The sequence below is a fragment of the Ictalurus punctatus genome, chromosome 17, assembly GCF_001660625.3.
Source record: "Ictalurus punctatus breed USDA103 chromosome 17, Coco_2.0, whole genome shotgun sequence".
In the NCBI taxonomy this organism is placed as follows: domain Eukaryota; kingdom Metazoa; phylum Chordata; class Actinopteri; order Siluriformes; family Ictaluridae; genus Ictalurus; species Ictalurus punctatus.
In genome coordinates, this window is record NC_030432.2 from 21,952,234 (window position 1) to 21,969,844 (window position 17,611).

The 17,611-nt window shown below is 36.9% G+C and overlaps 1 protein-coding gene across 1 annotated transcript; it reads right to left on the reverse strand.

The window, feature by feature from the left end:
* Positions 1 to 376: 376 nt before the first annotated feature.
* On the reverse strand, positions 377 to 9,097 carry nos2b (nitric oxide synthase 2b, inducible). The gene is made up of 26 exons (XM_017491717.3): positions 8,995 to 9,097; positions 8,760 to 8,857; positions 8,315 to 8,419; positions 7,862 to 8,010; positions 7,607 to 7,769; positions 7,402 to 7,493; positions 6,610 to 6,751; positions 6,339 to 6,478; positions 6,028 to 6,202; positions 5,833 to 5,934; positions 5,528 to 5,722; positions 4,858 to 4,943; positions 4,611 to 4,755; positions 4,383 to 4,487; positions 4,119 to 4,168; positions 3,846 to 4,020; positions 3,633 to 3,756; positions 3,421 to 3,499; positions 3,123 to 3,313; positions 2,689 to 2,855; positions 2,377 to 2,587; positions 2,149 to 2,236; positions 1,555 to 1,676; positions 1,309 to 1,457; positions 1,012 to 1,206; positions 377 to 903 (listed from the first exon to the last, which is right to left on the reverse strand). The coding sequence occupies exons 2-26, from the start codon at positions 8,811 to 8,813 to the stop codon at positions 865 to 867; spliced, it is 3,243 nt and encodes a 1,080-aa protein (XP_017347206.1). The 5' UTR covers positions 8,814 to 8,857; positions 8,995 to 9,097; the 3' UTR covers positions 377 to 864.
* Positions 9,098 to 17,611: the final 8,514 nt, after the last annotated feature.

The window sequence follows — 17,611 nt, forward strand, 5'->3', positions numbered from 1 at the left end:
ACAGTTACCGCAAACGTTTAGTTGCAGTTATTGCTGCACAAGCCGGTCACAACAGACACTGAAAGCAAAGGTTCACCTACTTTTCCCACTCACAGATATGTAATATTGGATCATTTTCTTCAATAAATAAACAGACAAGTACAATATTTTTTATCTCAGTTGTTTAACTGGGTTCTCTTTATCTACTTTTAGGACCTGTGTGAAAATCTGATGATGTTTTAGGTCATATTTATGCATAAATATAGACAATTGTAAAGGGTTCACAAACTTTCAAGCACCACTGTACTAACCACATTTCTTGTGCAGATGGTCCTGTGTTTACGGATAAATTAATCCGTATCCAGCTTGCAAAATGAGGCTCATAGAATGCATAAACTTCTTCCCATTAATTAACTTTATTGTACAGTTTCATTAGTACACATTGGATAAATAATCAGTTGAAAATAAAATAATAAAAAAAAAAGACATTTCAACTTTTAAACTTTTTAAAGACACATTTACAAAATGCAAACAGAGAAATTCATGAGTTCAGCAACACCAGTCAATCCTTTAGATTATATTTTATGTCTTATTAATGCTTGATTGACTGAATTATTTAATTGATGAATTAATTATTTTACAGAATATTTACATTTATTCATTTAGCAGACGCTTGTATCCAAAGCGACGTACAAATATTTCAATAATAATACACACGACGCCAAAGACTGGTAGAACTAAATGAAACAACAATATGTTATACTTATACAATATATATATATTACTGTTTGTTGGATCTCAACTAAGTGACTTTTGTATCTCTTATGCTGAAGCAACTCATAAACATTATTTATTTTTCATCTTCCTGAGGTCCTTGTTCCAGAATTATGCTCCAAAGATGTCCTCATGGTACCTCTTTTCAACCTAAAATAAAAACATCATTATTACAAATGATCTTACTTTATGGAAGGCTTAACAGACTACTAAGGAAATCATGGATCTGTGATCTGTCATGACATAATGAGAGCTCACTTTTAGTTGGCCCAGATATTCTCCAGCCTGCGTGAGTGTTATACCCAGACGGCTAACCAGGATTTCCTGTATAGCGTGTGCGACATCCCGGGCCATGTTCATGCTCCCACACACATACACATGTCCAGACCTCTGGTTCAAGACCTCCCAAACCTCTTCACTAAGCTGCTTCTTCAGGACATCCTGAACATACACCTAGAGAAAAAAGAGGAGAAGTTATGGCAAATGTCCTTCACTGGGTATCAAATGTTTAAACTGTATTATCGATAGCTGTCAAATTGGCAGTTCATGACATACCTTGGGGCAACCAGCCTGGCGAGAGTACGCTGGAGTGATGCTCTTCAATGTGCCATTTTCTTTCATAACAAATGTTTCCTCTTTATAAAGATGATCCGTGTCTGCACCACGACATCCAAACACCAGCATCATAGGACTCTTTTTCAAATCTGCGATCACAGTTTGACGTTTATTGTATTTTTCAAAATCACTTAAGCAATCTTGATTAACTATATTTCATATTGCAGATTGGGATTCTGGAAGTACCTGTCTTTTTCATGTCGTGGAAGCGTTGCTGCCAGAAGCTGCGGAAGGGAGCAATGCCACTTCCTGCTCCGATTAAGAGAGTCGGCGTGGTGGGATCTGGTGGAAGATGGAATCCACCGGATCTGAAATCATAACCATCAGGATATGACAAGTCACTTTTGTGCGCCTGAAGATCCTGCATATAAATTCTCAATCTTGGTACTCACTAATCAACTAATCAACAAGCCAGAACCAGAGTGAAGGGTGAATTACTGGCGGAGAAACACCAAAATGTGCAGGGTGGTGGTAATCCAAGACCAGTTACAGTATCTAGTATAAATGGACGTAGGAAATAACTGGGAGAAAGACCTCATTTACAGGCCCACCTTCTTGCAAGTTAACTGCCTATACATCTCTTTTTGTCCACTAGTGATGAAGTTTCCACAACCATCACCTCCCCATTTTCTCCTTACTGTTCAACACCACCTACCCAAGAAGCTATCCAGAACTCAAGCCCAAGTTCTCCCCTCTTTCTACAGTTCTATAGTCACTTTATGTTTATGTCATTTATTTGAAGGTATGGTCTGTAATTGTGAAAAGCATTTGGTTACATACACATGAATAAAGCAGGGCACTGTCTGTCCTTCTTTAAGGGTGTTGAGCCATGTACTGCAGACACCATGATGTAGCGGACCCTTTCCATCTGGTGAGAAATAAGAACCAATATAGGATGTTAAAATACAAAGTTTTTTTTTCCCATGTTGGTTAGAATGAGGTTCTTATACAGTAGCACTGTTCTACTTATGTTGTGCATGAAGATTAATATTGCAAACTGTCCTTTACCTTGGGTGCGGTAGTTGACCACAGACACTGTGAGGTGAAGCTCGTGAGGGTAGAGACCAGGGGAGGAGCTGACAGAGTAGAGGCGGGGCTTCAGCAGGGGTAGCTGACTGAGGAGGAATTCTGCAGAGAGCTCCAGGGAAGGAAACTCCTCCAGAATCTCCAAGACGTGGGGCTTACGGAATGCTTTCCATTCTGAGTAACACTTGAAGTTCTGCAGAAAAGTGTTGTAAAGTAAGTTTCATAAACTATGCAACATTCACAAGTTACACTCTAAAGTAAGGAAGCTGTTCTTCAAGTATGGACTTTGCGTACTGATGCCAGTTCTAACAGGCGCTGTTGGTCATCTTCCTTCTTGGTCAATTGTGAGAGCTTGCGTAGGAAGCTTTGAGAAGGTGGTGTGGTGATGTCCAGGAGGAATGTAAGAGCCTGGGTTAGAGAGCAAGCTGGGATACGAGAATCTGTCTGCCATCCTTCACTTCCTACAGGACACCACAGTGAAAATAAAGTCTTTGATTACTATATGGCTCTAAAGGACAGTCGATTCTCAAGTAATTGGGCATTTTGAGCATCTGGACCGCACATTCTGTCAAACAAATTAGCACAGATACAAAACAGTCTACTAGTGTTTAAGGCGCTGTATACTGTCACCAGTGATTTGCTAATGACCATTATTCCTTGCATATATCCTGGGATTTGTTTTATGATAATATGTGATAGAAATCTTGTAAATTTAGTAGAATGTTTACCAGGGCCAGATTCAGGCAGGTATTCCAGTCGGACACTCTGATTGGTGGAAGGAGCATTGGGAAGGTGCTTCAGAATGCCCATCACTAGCTCATGTGAATTCCCTGGGAAAACTCCTACATGGTCACCTGCAGCATAATTCAAGACCTCTCTCCCACAATCCACCTCCAGCTCCACAAGTAAAGTAGAGCGGCTGAAAACAAACAAAAACAAACAGTGTGAAACAGCAGTTCAAATATGGTCTGGCAACATTCAAAAGCAAGGTAAGAAGACTATAGAGTAAACTGATTAAGAGCAGACCTTGACTCTTTGCTCTGGAGATTCTTTCTCTTCTTCAGCTTCATGGGAAACACAGTTTTAGAGTGGAGTGCTGACAGGGCTGTAAGGACAAAACATGTAGGCTGTTCAGCACCATAATATCCATTACAAATTTGAGTAACTAATAACTGTATTCTTTTGCATTAATAACTCATCAGTAATGATATGTATGGTTTTGCTGTTAGAAAGGGTACCTGAGATGCAGTCTAGGGTGCTGCTGTCAGGTTGCACTCGGTGTCTCAGAGCATCCCAGGTCTCTGTTAGACCTCGTTCAGACCCTGACAGTTGGCCCTTAACACCGAATTCCTCACATGCAGCCTAGAGGATGAAATATATATATAAATTTTAGAAAAAGCCGAATGTTGTTATGCTTAATTGCCATTAAAGGTAGCCAGCGTCCCACCAACCTTAAACACGTTGCAAGCCCAGGCAGAGAAAGCCTCTTCCTGCCCATTGATCTCATCTCCCTCTCCCATCGGTGCAACACGTTTGCCTCCCAACTCTGCGAGCTTATCATCCACGGCATGGGCAAAAGCACAAAACTGTGGGTACATGCGAGAGCCAAGGCCAAAAACACCGTACCTGTGTGATTGGGGGAAAAAAGAGATTACTCAAACCTCCTGTTCTTATACAGTTCTAAATGTTAGTGGTTATTTTAACCAGTTCTACTTAGGACTAACCTCATATTGTTTTGCAGCTTTTTCAAGTTCATGAGCTGCTTCTGAAAACTCTGAGAAAAGAAGATAGCATGGTGTCAAGATCTTGCATACATCTATTTTGTTATTCCATTTTTCCTCTCACGGTTGCATTACAGTATTTAGAAAGGTAAGAGCTAACATAACACAACATCATTGAGCAACTAAATGCATATATAACCGCCATGGTGTGATCCGCTATATCTTTGAGAAATTAGCTCGAATAAATGTGAGTATATTGGCACACACCTCTCCATTTCCTGGAGGGTCTCCATTGCCAAATGTGCTGGTGACCACCATCATAAGACGCTCTTTCTTGAGGTCCTGACAATTGTAGTCCTCCATGCAAAGTAGCTGTATCAGTTCAAAAATAAATAATGAGATGAGTATTTATCTCACAGATAAAAAAACAAAACAAAACAAAAAAAACAGCTCCATAGCATGACAGGCACTGATATGTGGGTATGGTTTACTTACCCTGGGATTGAAAGCACAGCTGAGCATTGACTTGAGCTTTATAGCAAAGGTCTGAGATTTTCCTGTTTCAGTAGCATAGAGGATGGTGCAAGGCACTCTCTTTTTCAAGGCAGACTGCATGAGTATTTGAGAGAAGACCATCGCCCTGAAGAATCAGATTTTAAGCACATGATCAGAATTGTATTTATAAACAGTTTTAAAATATGTCCAATCAACGTTGAAATAGAAAATTGTGAGATTGTCATACTTTGCAAGTGCGTTGAAGCTGATTCGTTTTCGTTTCTTTAGTCCTTTTGTTTGGTCTTTCCAGACATATGTTGACCAGGGATCAGGCTTCAAACAACAGCAATAGCAAAAACAGGGGGGAAAAGACAGGGGAAACTTAATATATATATTAATATTTTGACTCTCTCTACAATAAATGCCATGTTGGACCTTTTATAAGGACATGATATTCTACTGTTTGGCTTTTAAAAGTCCAATAATTGCTCTAATAACTATAGCCTATATTCAGAGTTGAGTAAAGTGCATATTGAGGATTTAATATCGACCTTGAGCACATCATTATTCCAAGATGTAATTACAGACTTAAATGTTATACTGTTGCACAGGATATGTGAACGCAGGGTGGAGGTTGCCTAAAACAAAGGTGTGTCTTAGTTACACAGGATTCTGCCCTTGATCTTTGACCATTTTATTTTATGACATCAAATCAAGAAAATATTGTAACCTCAAAGATGTGAACTACACAAAAATTATTTGCATAATCTGAATGGAGAGCCTTCAGCACCTGTGTTAACTGACTCTGAATATGAGGAACTTTCCCCATGAAAATAATGACAATTTTAGACAAATCTGAATATGGACCTTTGTAACAGTATTCACTGTTCTGGTAAGAGGTGCAGAGTGAGTTCTACCTGGTAGTAATAGAAGGGAGACAGGATGTAGCTGATCATCTCCTGGTGGAACACAGGGGTCAGAGAGCCAGACATGGGAGGCACCAGCCAGACCCAGTCAGCAGGACAGCCACCACGCAGGCGCAATTCAGTCTCCATGTGCTTCATGAAGGACTCAGCGGCAGAGTGGTGGTCCGTGATGGTCACCTTATTTTTCTGCGGCACAAGATAAAGAGGCACTCAGACAAGACACACTACTACACATTATAGAAATATCTACTTCTGTATAGAAACTGCACATAAAGATCAATATAAGAGCTTTGTACCTGAAAACTGTGAATCACTGCAACATTGATGGCAACCAGAGCCTCATCCTTCCAGAGTGATGACAAGTTGTGTGTATCCAACCCCATACAACGTCCAACTTTCTATACAAGGTAAGGCATTACAAATAGAAATTAGTTTTAAACTATCCAAACCTAAACTTATGGACTATTCTACACTGAGTGAACTAGGCTTACCTCAAGAATGTTGTAGCGCTGAGTATCACAGAAGTCCCTCACACCAATCTCAGTGCCCATGTACCAACCATTGAAAGGACATGCTGTGAACTCAAGTCCACCAATCTCCAGCAACATATTGGACACTGCAGGCAGTGCGTACCATCTGAGGTTCAGATCTTTGAACCACTTATGCCTGTAGAATAACCAACCTGTTTTAATGTGTGGCTGTAAGATCAGAGCCTAAACTACTGTATGTTCATTTGTATCTATCATATTAACACATACGTATACATATCCTTTACCAAAGACACAGAGTACACATCACTTACTGTGGGTGCTCCATTTCAACCTCCAGTACCAACTCCGGAGGAATTTCAAATAGTTCAGGATCTTCCCCATTGGCCTGCAAGATCAGTGGCAGCACATCAAAGGACCCGTACTTTGGTGTCCATCCAAGTTGGACACAAATCTGTTAGAAGGTAGAGGTCAGATACTTCAGAAAACAAAATGATGCACCATGCTTGGGTGAATTATTATGTATTATTAACATAAGCTTATGGTTCAGAAAAAAAAGAAAACTGAAGTGTGATTTGTGGATACCTCAGTGAACTCCACATTAGAAGGGTCCCCAATAATTCGTCCGTCCTCCATCTGATAGCCAGCATATCTAATGAGTTGACTGTTCCAAACCCGGAAATCATGCTGGTCATCGGTTCTTTGAGGGAACACAGTGATGGCTGACCTGTTAAAAAAAAAAAGAAAGAAAGAAAGAAAGAAAGAAAGAAAGATTATAAGCAGTTCTGACAGTAGCAGCTGCAAATCACAGTTTCTATGTTTCAATGTACTGAGGCAATCGAAGGCTTTTTTATTTGTCTTTTTTTTTTTTTTGTAAAGAGACATTTATTTAACATTAATGAAAGGAGTCTGCAATGTCAGCATTTTATCAGAAGTAAATTTTCCACCACAAAAAAGTCATCTTGTTTATATTTTCCAGTTTGTAACATGACAAAGCTGCATTTATTGTCTTCACTTCAAAGTAAAGAAACAGCTGTTAATAGCTGCTGTAACATGAGCGATAACAGGAACTAATTATTTTTTTATAGATGTTCCACAACATTCATTATAACTGTAAAAGTACATATAAAAAAAACTTTGTTTTATATATATATATGTATATATATATATATATGTATATATATATATATATATATATATATATATATATATATATATATATATATATATATATATACCACCCTGTCTTTGAGTATTTTTATATACTGTAACAGCATGACACAGAGTGTCTTATTCCTCACATTAGCCAAAAACATTCCACTCTGTCGGCCTGAAATGACTAGTTTTCAAACATAATATACATAATATGAAGTGTACCTTAAATTGCCTCCATTTGTGGCAAACTTGATGTGAGAACACATGAACTGGAACATTTCCTTAGCCGTCCTGCATTTGCGTGCATCAAACACCTGAGAAGAGAAATATCTCACATTAAATTTTGGTTTTGCACATTTCTGTTCTAATTTTGCGGTTCATTCCCAAAATAAAATGTCATAAGCTTTTAAGAATAATAATATTTGACCTGTAAATTGGACCACTGAATCCTGCCGATGCACCTGGGCGCGTTCCTCCAAGCCTGTTTGGCTCCAAATGCGAGCTCCTGTGGGGTGAGCTGATAACTTCCAGTGGCATCAATCTCATTGGCCACCTCATTAACACGGGCCAGATGCTCATCAATTTTCAAGCTGCATTAAACAAATACAGCTGAATCAAAAACATGGCTCAGTGTAATTGATTTAACCTGCAACAAACACAAATAGCATTGAAGTACGCCTACGTTTTGAAGGATTTGTAGTACTGGTTGATGAAATCGATGGCCTGCGTGAGGAGTTCATTGGTGGAAGGTGGGGAAACGGCAGAAGAACGCATTAAAGTCTTTGGGTTCATTATGGATCCCTCACACATTTTCGGCTTGCAGAGCTGACTCTGAAAAAGCGAGACAATAGACATTTAACAGGAATTCTTGCTAAATGTGATCAAATAAATCTATTGTTATACAGAAAGTTTTTTCTTTTCTGATATTGTACAACATTTTTGTATTCCATCTACGCCATATAAAATTGCCTGCCATTGTAGATTATACTAATCATTAACAAAATAAAATTCCTAGTGTTTTTTAGAATATTATTATTTATTAGACTAAAATTTTCCCACCATTTTTCGATGCTGTTCACTTTAGTTTTTAGCACTAAAAGGCAGAATGAATGTAATGGCTAATGACAGTACTCACCTTGACAGCTCGGTGATAAAGTGTGTCCTGGTGGCTTGAACCATTTTGAAAGTTTTTCATCATTTGTGCTGACATCGGACATCTGCTGACTCTGTTTTCCTTAACCTGGGGGGGGGGGGCGCGCAACATACAGTTATACTTACTACTATAAATACTACTACAAATAATAATAATAATAATAATAATAATAATAATAATAATAATAATAATAAAGATTACTTTTAAACATAATTCCTATTCATATTTTTAAAATAATAAAAATATACATAACTATACATAAAGTAAATATAAAATATATATATTTTATACATATAAATTAATTAATTCCTTTTCTTTTTCCAGTTATGCCACGGTTTTACTAAAACAACCATTGCTATTGTGTTTGATTGTAATACATCATGCATACACAATACATCATATTTTAGCTTAGTTGACTTTACTTTACCTTTGTCTGGGTCACGGGGAGCTCCTTCATTTTATCGTGAATGATCTTTCCCATGTTTATTCAAATATAAAGTGCTCAGCACTGTCACTGTGATGATTCTGTTGATGATATAAATAGGTCTATGTTAATTAAAAATATATATAAACAGTTAACTACTATGCTTTATATCATATTAAGCCTGTTCTGAATTCAGCATAGGAAATGTAAAAAATAGAAATAAAAAAACGCTTCTCACCTTTATATCTATGAGGCAGCTGGTCTTCTTCAGGTTCTGTTAGTTGTAGTTGTAGTGCAAGTTGTGGTAAGTGCAGACCTGAGTCACAACAAGTGAGCATCCATTTCTTTTTATAGGCTACACTTTCTTCAGGTTTTTGGGCAGTTCAGTGGGCAGGGCCATTTAGTAGTCATCCAGATTATCAGTGTATCGTTTCAACATTCTGATAATTTATGTTTCCTTGTGGGGAAATATGTTTGTGTTCTATTTATATATATATATATATGTAATCATGTTGCAGTTATATACCTTTACATAACAATGGAGCACTATAAATTAACTCCAGATCATGTGTGTCTGTTTCTGGTTAGAGGGTAAGACTGTATTCTGGATTTACTGGATGTGTAAGTATTATGAACAAATGAAAAGAAAATGGAAGTAAAATTCAACGTGTCACATAATTCAGATAAAGTGGATGAGATAACAAGATACATTTATTGTTTATATTACACTGTTTAAAATAATTGAAATCCAATGTACGTCAGACAATAGCTATAAAAATCCTCAGAGAAAAGAAAGCACGGCTCTCCCAGGACAACGTCCACAGACAACTTCCTTGTCTTTGTAATCATTGCATATTCTCGTAAGGTTTTATTTTTCCTTATGTTAATGTGTTGTTTTGGTGAAGGCCTTCATCATTCCTGACAGCTGATGAATGGAAAGTAAAAGTGTGTGAACTAAAAGGTATGGAACAGGTTTAAAAATATTATTAACAATGGACTTACCGTATCGTGCATGCATAACCGGTTTATTTTACCTACACTCTAGGTAGTTATAATAAAGGTTGTTTTTTTTTTTTTTTTTCTTTTAAGGAAGAGGGTAAAGAGTTAAACATTTGCTATAACTAGTTTCAGTGTGAATAGAGAAATGTTACATAAACTTCACATGTCAATAATGACATGTGGATACTAAACTGTACCTTTTCTTCTCACTGGGGTAGCATCCTTTTTCATCCCTTTAGCATGCATCTTCTACCTGGAAAGGTGCATGCAGTGTACCTTTTAAAGCGTTACTCTACAGTTAACTAAAGTTACAAGAGTGGTCCTTAAGATCCAATTATTTACCCTAGGGAAGCTACATTCACATTACCATGTAATAGATACACACTAAAACTAAAAGGTACACTGTAAAACCGGATAAGTTCATTTAACTAAAAGAATTTGAGGAAACTAATTACCTCAAAATTTTTAAGTTGATAAATCAATTTCTTTAAGCCAAATACACTTAAATATAACAACAATTGAACTCGATCTTATTATATTTAAGTGTATTTGGCTTTTAAAAAATGATTTATCAACTTAGACATTTTGAGGTAATTAGTTTCCTCAAATTTTTTTGAACTTAACCGGTTTTACAGTGTACTAAAACTGTACCTTTGATGGTGGCACCTCAGTGATAAGGAAAGGTAAATGTTTAATTTCTGAGAGTGTTTCCTGTAATGAAAAAAAAATACAGTGTCCCATCATTAATGATGTCAGATGTCAGAAGTCAGATGGCAGATGGCAATCAATTATAGGCTAATTCTCAGTAGAGATTCAAAAGAGTTATTTTCAGGAATGTAAGGACCTGAGTAAAATTTGTTTTGTTAAAGTTATTTTTTAAGCCATCAGTCATCTATGAAATTCTTAGGGGTTTTCAATAAACATGCCTAACTCAAGCAAACTGATGAATGAGCTAATGTTTTTTGTGGCATTTAACAGTTCACATATTGTTTGCGTGAATCAAATGAGATTTTTTATTTTTTTTTCGTGCTCGCCAAAAAAGAAAGAAAGAAAAAAAAAATCACCAGCTGGCTTCTCAGCTCATTCCAGCCTCTGTTGATGGAGTTTATGAAAGGTCTTTTTGTTCAACAACAAGGAAACATCTAGTATAAAATGTCAATTAAATATGTTTTCTCCCATGAGGGGTTCCCCATACTGTGGTAAGAACAATCTCGCTCTTTAAAATGTATTACGAACTGACAGAAAAATATGTACAGAACCTGATCATCACAATCCAAGGATTGTTTCATATTTGTTCTCTTTTCCTCAATATGTATGCTTGATAATAATGAAGAATGTTCTCATTTGAATATCCTCGTTTCATATTGTTCACTGTCCTATTGTTTTCGGGCCAGAGAGTCAGAAATGACACCCAGAAACAACATAGGCCCATTATTCCTAGTTGTTGTTTTTTGCGGACAGAAGTAAACAAAGGACAGACTACAAAAAAAAAGTATATAAAATATACTAATGCATTTTTCTATGATTACCCATCATCATTATTTGGTGTATGTGACAAACATGTTGCTTTTGTTACTATACACAGTTGCTTTGATTGTAGGTTTCCCCCACTTAGGATAAATAACCAAGCTTTTTCTATGATAACATTTGCAGGCATGCATGTCAGGGCTCATAAAGGAAACAAAAAGTTCATCAGACTCCGAGCAGTATTTATGAGCTGTATGCAAATATCCAGAACTAGCAGAACAAAGTACCTAACCCAGTTAAAATATTAAGTAAATAAAGGAGATTAAACATTCAAGACTATTTATGGATCGTTATTTAATTTTAATGCATGCTGTCATTAAAGCAAAAGTAGGGCATACCCAATACTAAGAAATAATGAAATTCATGTGAATATTTCTATGGTTTTTCTGTTTGCTCAGGTTACTGCTGGTAATATCATTCGTAATGAAAAAAATATCCATCCATCCATCCATTTTTCTGTACCACTTATCCTACAGAGGGTCGTGGGGAGCCTGAAGTCTATCCTAGGGGATTTGGGGCACAAGGCAGGGGACACCCTGAAGTAGGTGGCAATCCATCGCAAGGCACAATTGCACACACACTCACACAATCATTCACATACTACAGACACTTTGGAGATGCCAACTAGGGTAGGAAACCAGAGTACCCATAGGAAACCCCTGAAGCACGTGGACAATTTACAAACTCCACACACAAGTCGGAGGTGGGAATCGAACCATCAACCCTGGAAGTGTGAGGCTAATTGTATCACCATGTAAAGTGCATGAAATTAATAAGTAATAATACCATCAAGCACAATTCCAGTAGGTTTTACACTCCTAATATATTTACACAGACTTTTTAAATGTTTTAAATGCTGACCATGAAATTAAGGTAATTTTTCTTGCTCAGTATTGACATGAGCAAGAAACAGGTTAAGTCCCATTTAAGGCCAGTATTAAATATATGAACATGACACTATTATCTAATGAATAGTATCATATCTTCAAAGTGAAACAAGACACAACCAGAGATTTCTTCAAGAGGAAATGTATTCATATTTCTCGGCAACATGATCTCTTATCTTTAATGTACTAAAGCCACTTTATAAGCTGATTAAACATTCCTGTGATTTTATTTAGATAAAATGGTCAATGATTCTTATAGTAAGAAGGAAATACCCCTAATGAGCATAAAGAGTATTGCATCTTTAATTTAAATCAATAAGACATGGGAAACTTTTTTTTCTTTAGTACACGAAATGTGAGAAATTGTGTTGATGAGAAATTATGAATACACTTCCTCTTGTTAAAGCATTGGTGCATGAAGGCTCTGGCTCATGTCTTGTTTCTTTCAGTTGTTTCAAATACAAATATAAGCTATATATACTATATATGCTTTCATATGCATATCTGAATAAATAAACATTAAACTTTAAGGTATCTTGTTAGAATTGTGACCACCGAGTCACTTAGTAAGTCTAGTGTTTTAGACATAAAGAAACCTCAAACACATTGCGGTAGACTTCATGTAATATCTATTAGTAAACATACTTTATACCTCAATCCAACTTTTTAGCACTTTAAACAATGGACAGAAAATGTCAAAAGGCAGCTTTACAGAAATCTGAATGTAGATTTAGATACCTAATGAATTAACCAAAGGTGACAATGTGCAAGGAAAAACTCCCTGAGACCACATGAGGAAGAAACCTTGAGACTCAAAAGATACCAGTTGGTTAAGTTTAGGAAGTGGAATTTTCCCCCATTCATCCAGTATGGATTTCTTCAGCTGTGCAACTGTACGGGGCTTTTATTGCCCTGTTTTGCACTTCATAATATGTCACACATTCTCAGTCGGAGACAGGTCAGGACTGCAGGTAGGCCATGCTAGCACCCGCACTCTCTGCTTACACAAGCATGTGTTGTTATGTCCAAAAACTATTTGAAATGTTGACTCATTGGACCACAAAACACGATTCCACTGTTCTACTGTCCATCTCAGATGAGACCGAGCCCAGAGAAGTTGGCAGCGCTTCTGGACAGTGTTGCTTCTGTTTTGCATAATAAAGCCTTTACTTGCATCTGTGGATGCAGCGGCAAATGGTGTCGACAGACAAAGGTTTACCAAAGTATTCCCGATCCCATATCCGGATATCTGTTTCAGAATCATGATGGTTTTTTAGACACTGATGTCTGAGGAATCAGAGAACAAAAGTAGTTTTCGGCCTTGCCCTTTATGCACAGAGATTTGACTAGATTCCTTGAATCTTTTAAATATATTGTGCACTGTAGAAGGTGAAATGCCCAAAATCCGACCGATTTGTCTTTGAGCAATGTTGGATTATTCGCTGACACATCTGTTGACAGATTGGCTAGCCTCGACCCATCCTTGCTCTTGAAGGACTAGGCCTTTTTTGGAGGCTATGATTACTATGATTATACGATTGCCTCACCTGTTTCACATCACCTTCTTATTTCAACTCGTCACATTGCTATGAGTCCTAAATCACCCCTGTCCCAACTTTTTTGGAACGTGTTGCATGCATCAATTTCAAACTAAATGTTTACCTTAAAAACACTATGCAGTTGAGATCTGTGTTTCAAATGTGTTTATAATGCAGAGTTATCATGATTTAAGACGCATGTCATAATTGGTTTCTTATTTTTTTTTCACCCTACCCTCACCTTTATCTCTAGACCATTTCAAAACAAACCTATTTCCTGCTGTCTAAATAATAACACAAACCTTTTTCATTCTTTCAGAGTATTACACAGAGTTCACACCATTTCCCTCTTTACTGGAATACAGGACAACCTGGTCAATTAAACTGCTAGGATTCTTATACATATCAAGCACAATCAGATTGTACAGTGCATGAAATTAATAAGTAAAAATACAGCCAAGCACAATTCCAGCCAGTTTTACAATCCTAATACTGTAGCTTTACACAGACATTTTAAACTTTTTACATGCTGATACTGTATATAAGCTGATTAAACATTTCTGTGATTTACTTAGATAAAATGATAGGAAGCAGGAAATCCCAATAATGAGCTGAAAGCGTGTGAAATTTCATTTAAATCAATGAAACATGGAAAACTTGTCTTTTCTTATAAAGTGGCCTTGCTGCGTGAAAGATGAGAGATTGTGTTGACGAGAAATTATGAGTAAACTTCCTCTTGAAGAAGCATTGGTGCATGAAAGCTCTGGTCTTGTTTCTGTTTCTTTCAAATACAAATATATACTAAATGTATACAGTAATGTGAAAAAATAAGTACACTGTAAAGAAATTGTTGGCTTTTTTCCATATATTTGGACAAGCAAATATTTGATCATCTTTGAAACAGTGCCTATTAATAAAGGTGATGTACTTGAAGAAAACCACAAGGAAATTTGACTTTTTCAGTCATTTATCCAACAGAAATATCAATAGATGTGACATTTGTCTGTGGAAACTGTAAGTACATCCTTGGCCTCAGAAGCTAGTATTGCCACCTTTAGCAGAAATAGCTTCTTGTAGATGTTTTGCATAATTGTCTACCAGTCTCTGACATTGGCTTGCTGGAATTAATGACAACTCCTCCATGCAATATTCTTTCAGTTTTAAATCCCCACACAACATATCAATGGGTTTCAAATCTGGGCTTTGACTAGACCATTCTATAACCCTCCATTTCTTCCTTTTTTAAGCCATTCCTTGGTGGATTTGCTAGTATGCTTAGGATTATTATCCTGTTGAAAGGTCCACTATCGGTTCAACTTCAACTTCCGGACAGATGGCCTCACATTACCTTCACGCACTCTTTCATATGATGCAGAATTCATAGTTGAATCGATGAATGTCCAGTCCCTGAGGCAGCGAAGCAACCTCAAACCATAACATTTCCACCACCATGCTTCACAGTTGGTATGAGGTGCTTCTCCTGAAAAGCTGTCTTTGGTCTGCACCAAACATGTCTGCTGTTACTGTGGCCAAACAACTCCATCTTTGATTCATCTATCCAGAGCACATTATTCCAAAAGGCCTGGTCCTTGCCAATATCTGTCAAAGTCTGTCAAAGGGTTTTTCCCGGCACACCTACCATGCAGGTCATGTTTGTGCAGTCTCTTTCTGATTGTAGAAGCGTGCACTTTGAAACCAACAGTTGCAGGATTTACTAGCAGATCCTGTGATGAACTTTTGGGATTCATGGTGACTACTTTTTGCATCAGACGGTCTGCTCTTGGGCTGAATTTGATTTGATTTGATCTTTTTATTTCCTGCACTGCTAGCTACAGTATGTGGCCCAATGGAACTTGGCTTAGTTCACTTTTATTTGCTCTTGTCTATTGATATACACATTCATACAGCAACATGCATTATTTTTATATTGTATATTTAAAAATTCTACATAGATCTAATCCTGGTTTAAAAACGGTTCATGTTTAACATTTTGATTAAATCTTTAAAATGTAGTAATTCTTAATCAAGAAGGTTAATTTAAAATTTATGCATACATACCTTATCATTCATATCATTTATGTGATAAAATAAGTTTTGACAGAAAGTCTTACATTTTCATAATGTCCACCCACTCCAGCAAATTTCTCCCGTTTGTTTATTAATTTAAGTTCTTTAAAGTAGCATTTGTTAAAGCCGTACCAGTTCTAATACGTCGCTGAGTTTTTAATTGCGAACGTACATATACAGTATATCGCATATAAATAACATGTATTTATAGTTGTCAAGTTATCAAAACCTTCATGAACCGATACTGTTTGAACAACCTCCTCATGTAAAACAGTAGGAAAAAAAAGTTGGAGTTGCTCTTCAATTCTACTGACTCATCTTTTGTCCCTGTAAAATAAAAAAATAAAAAATACATAGATGACCTGTATCTAGAACATATTAATTATAAGTGAAAGTAAAAGTGATTTACTTTCACTTACTGGAAACAGTGTCTTTTTCATAATAGTCTGTAATAAATTCATAATAATAATAATATAATAATATAACAATATAATAAATTCATACATTGATCCAATCAACAGTGGTGCAATGCATGCATCATGTAGATACAGGTCAAGAGCTTCAGTTAAATTTCAGATTAAACATCAGAATGGGGGAAAATATGATCTCACTAACTTGTTTGAGTATTTCACAGTTTACACAGAATTGTGTAAGAAACTAGTCTAATGAGTGGCAGTTCTGTCTTTGTGGGGGTGTGTGTGTGTGTGTGTGCAGGGTGTACTGGATGGTTGCTACATGGTTGCTAGGCTGTTGCTAGGGTGTTGTGGGTGGTTGGTGAGCGCACGGTGACTTAGTGGTTAGAACATTTGCCTCACACCAGGGTTAGGGGTTCGATTCCCCAGCCCTGTGTGTGTGGAGTTTGCATGTTCTCCCCATGCTGCGGGGGTTTCCTCTGCTTTCCTCCCCCAGTCCAAAGACATGCATACATGGTAGGCGGATTGGCGTATCCAAAGTGCCTGTAGTGTATGAATGTGTGTGTGAATCACTGCGCCCAGAGTTTCTTGGAAGTAGTTTGAAATCTCAAGGAGTTATAACAGTCAGAATTTTTGATGCAAGTCAATGGGAATTTTGGCCATTTTGAGCCTCCGTACTGGGAATTCTGGAATTCCGATTACTTCAAAAATATATAGCACATTAAGTCAGAGCAGGCTGAAGGTAGTTGCTGAGTTTGGTGCATGTAACTTTAAAGCTCTGTGAGGAGCCACAATTTAATTGATTGGGTCTCAGAAGAATAAACACAAGTTTATCATGAAAAACTGTATGTTGGCCTTCTCACGCCAACATAATAATAAGTTTATCATGAAAAACTGTATGTTGGCCTTCTCACGGCAACATAATAATAAGTTTATCATGCAAAACTGTATGTGGCTTTCACACAGCAACATAATAATAAAAAGTTTATCATGCAAAACTGTATGTGGCTTTCACGCGGCAACATAATAATAAAAAGTTTATAATGGAAAACAGTATGTGGCTTTCACATGCCAACATAATAATAAAAAGTTTATAATGCAAAACAGTATGTGGCTTTCACACGGCAACATAATAAAAACAAGTTTATAAGGAAAAACTGTATGTTGGCCTTCTCAAGCCAAAATAATACTAATAAGTTTATCATGCAAAACTGCATGTTGGCCTTCTCATGCCAACATAATAATAATAACAATAATAATAATAATAATAATAATAATAATAATAATAATAATAATAAGCTTATAAAGCAAACCGATTCCTCTTGCGGTGACCAAGAGGAATCTCACCTAGGGCGCCAAAATGGCCAGAAACGGCCCTGTGTGTGTGAGTGAATGTAAGTTAGTGTTTGCACTAAACACTACAA

What these genes read in the sequence shown, in the direction of transcription:
- nos2b (XM_017491717.3), bottom strand. Translation starts at nt 8,813, where the DNA reads ATGGGAAAGATCATTCACGATAAAATGAAGGAGCTCCCCGTGACCCAG. An exon ending in TCCCCGTGACCCAGACAAAG is followed by an intron (nt 8,420 to 8,759) that starts GTAAAGTAAAGT and finishes CCCCCCCCCCAG; the next exon opens with GTTAAGGAAAACAGAGTCAG. An exon ending in ACCCTCCAGGAAATGGAGAG is followed by an intron (nt 4,169 to 4,382) that starts GTGTGTGCCAAT and finishes TTCTTTTCTCAG; the next exon opens with AGTTTTCAGAAGCAGCTCAT.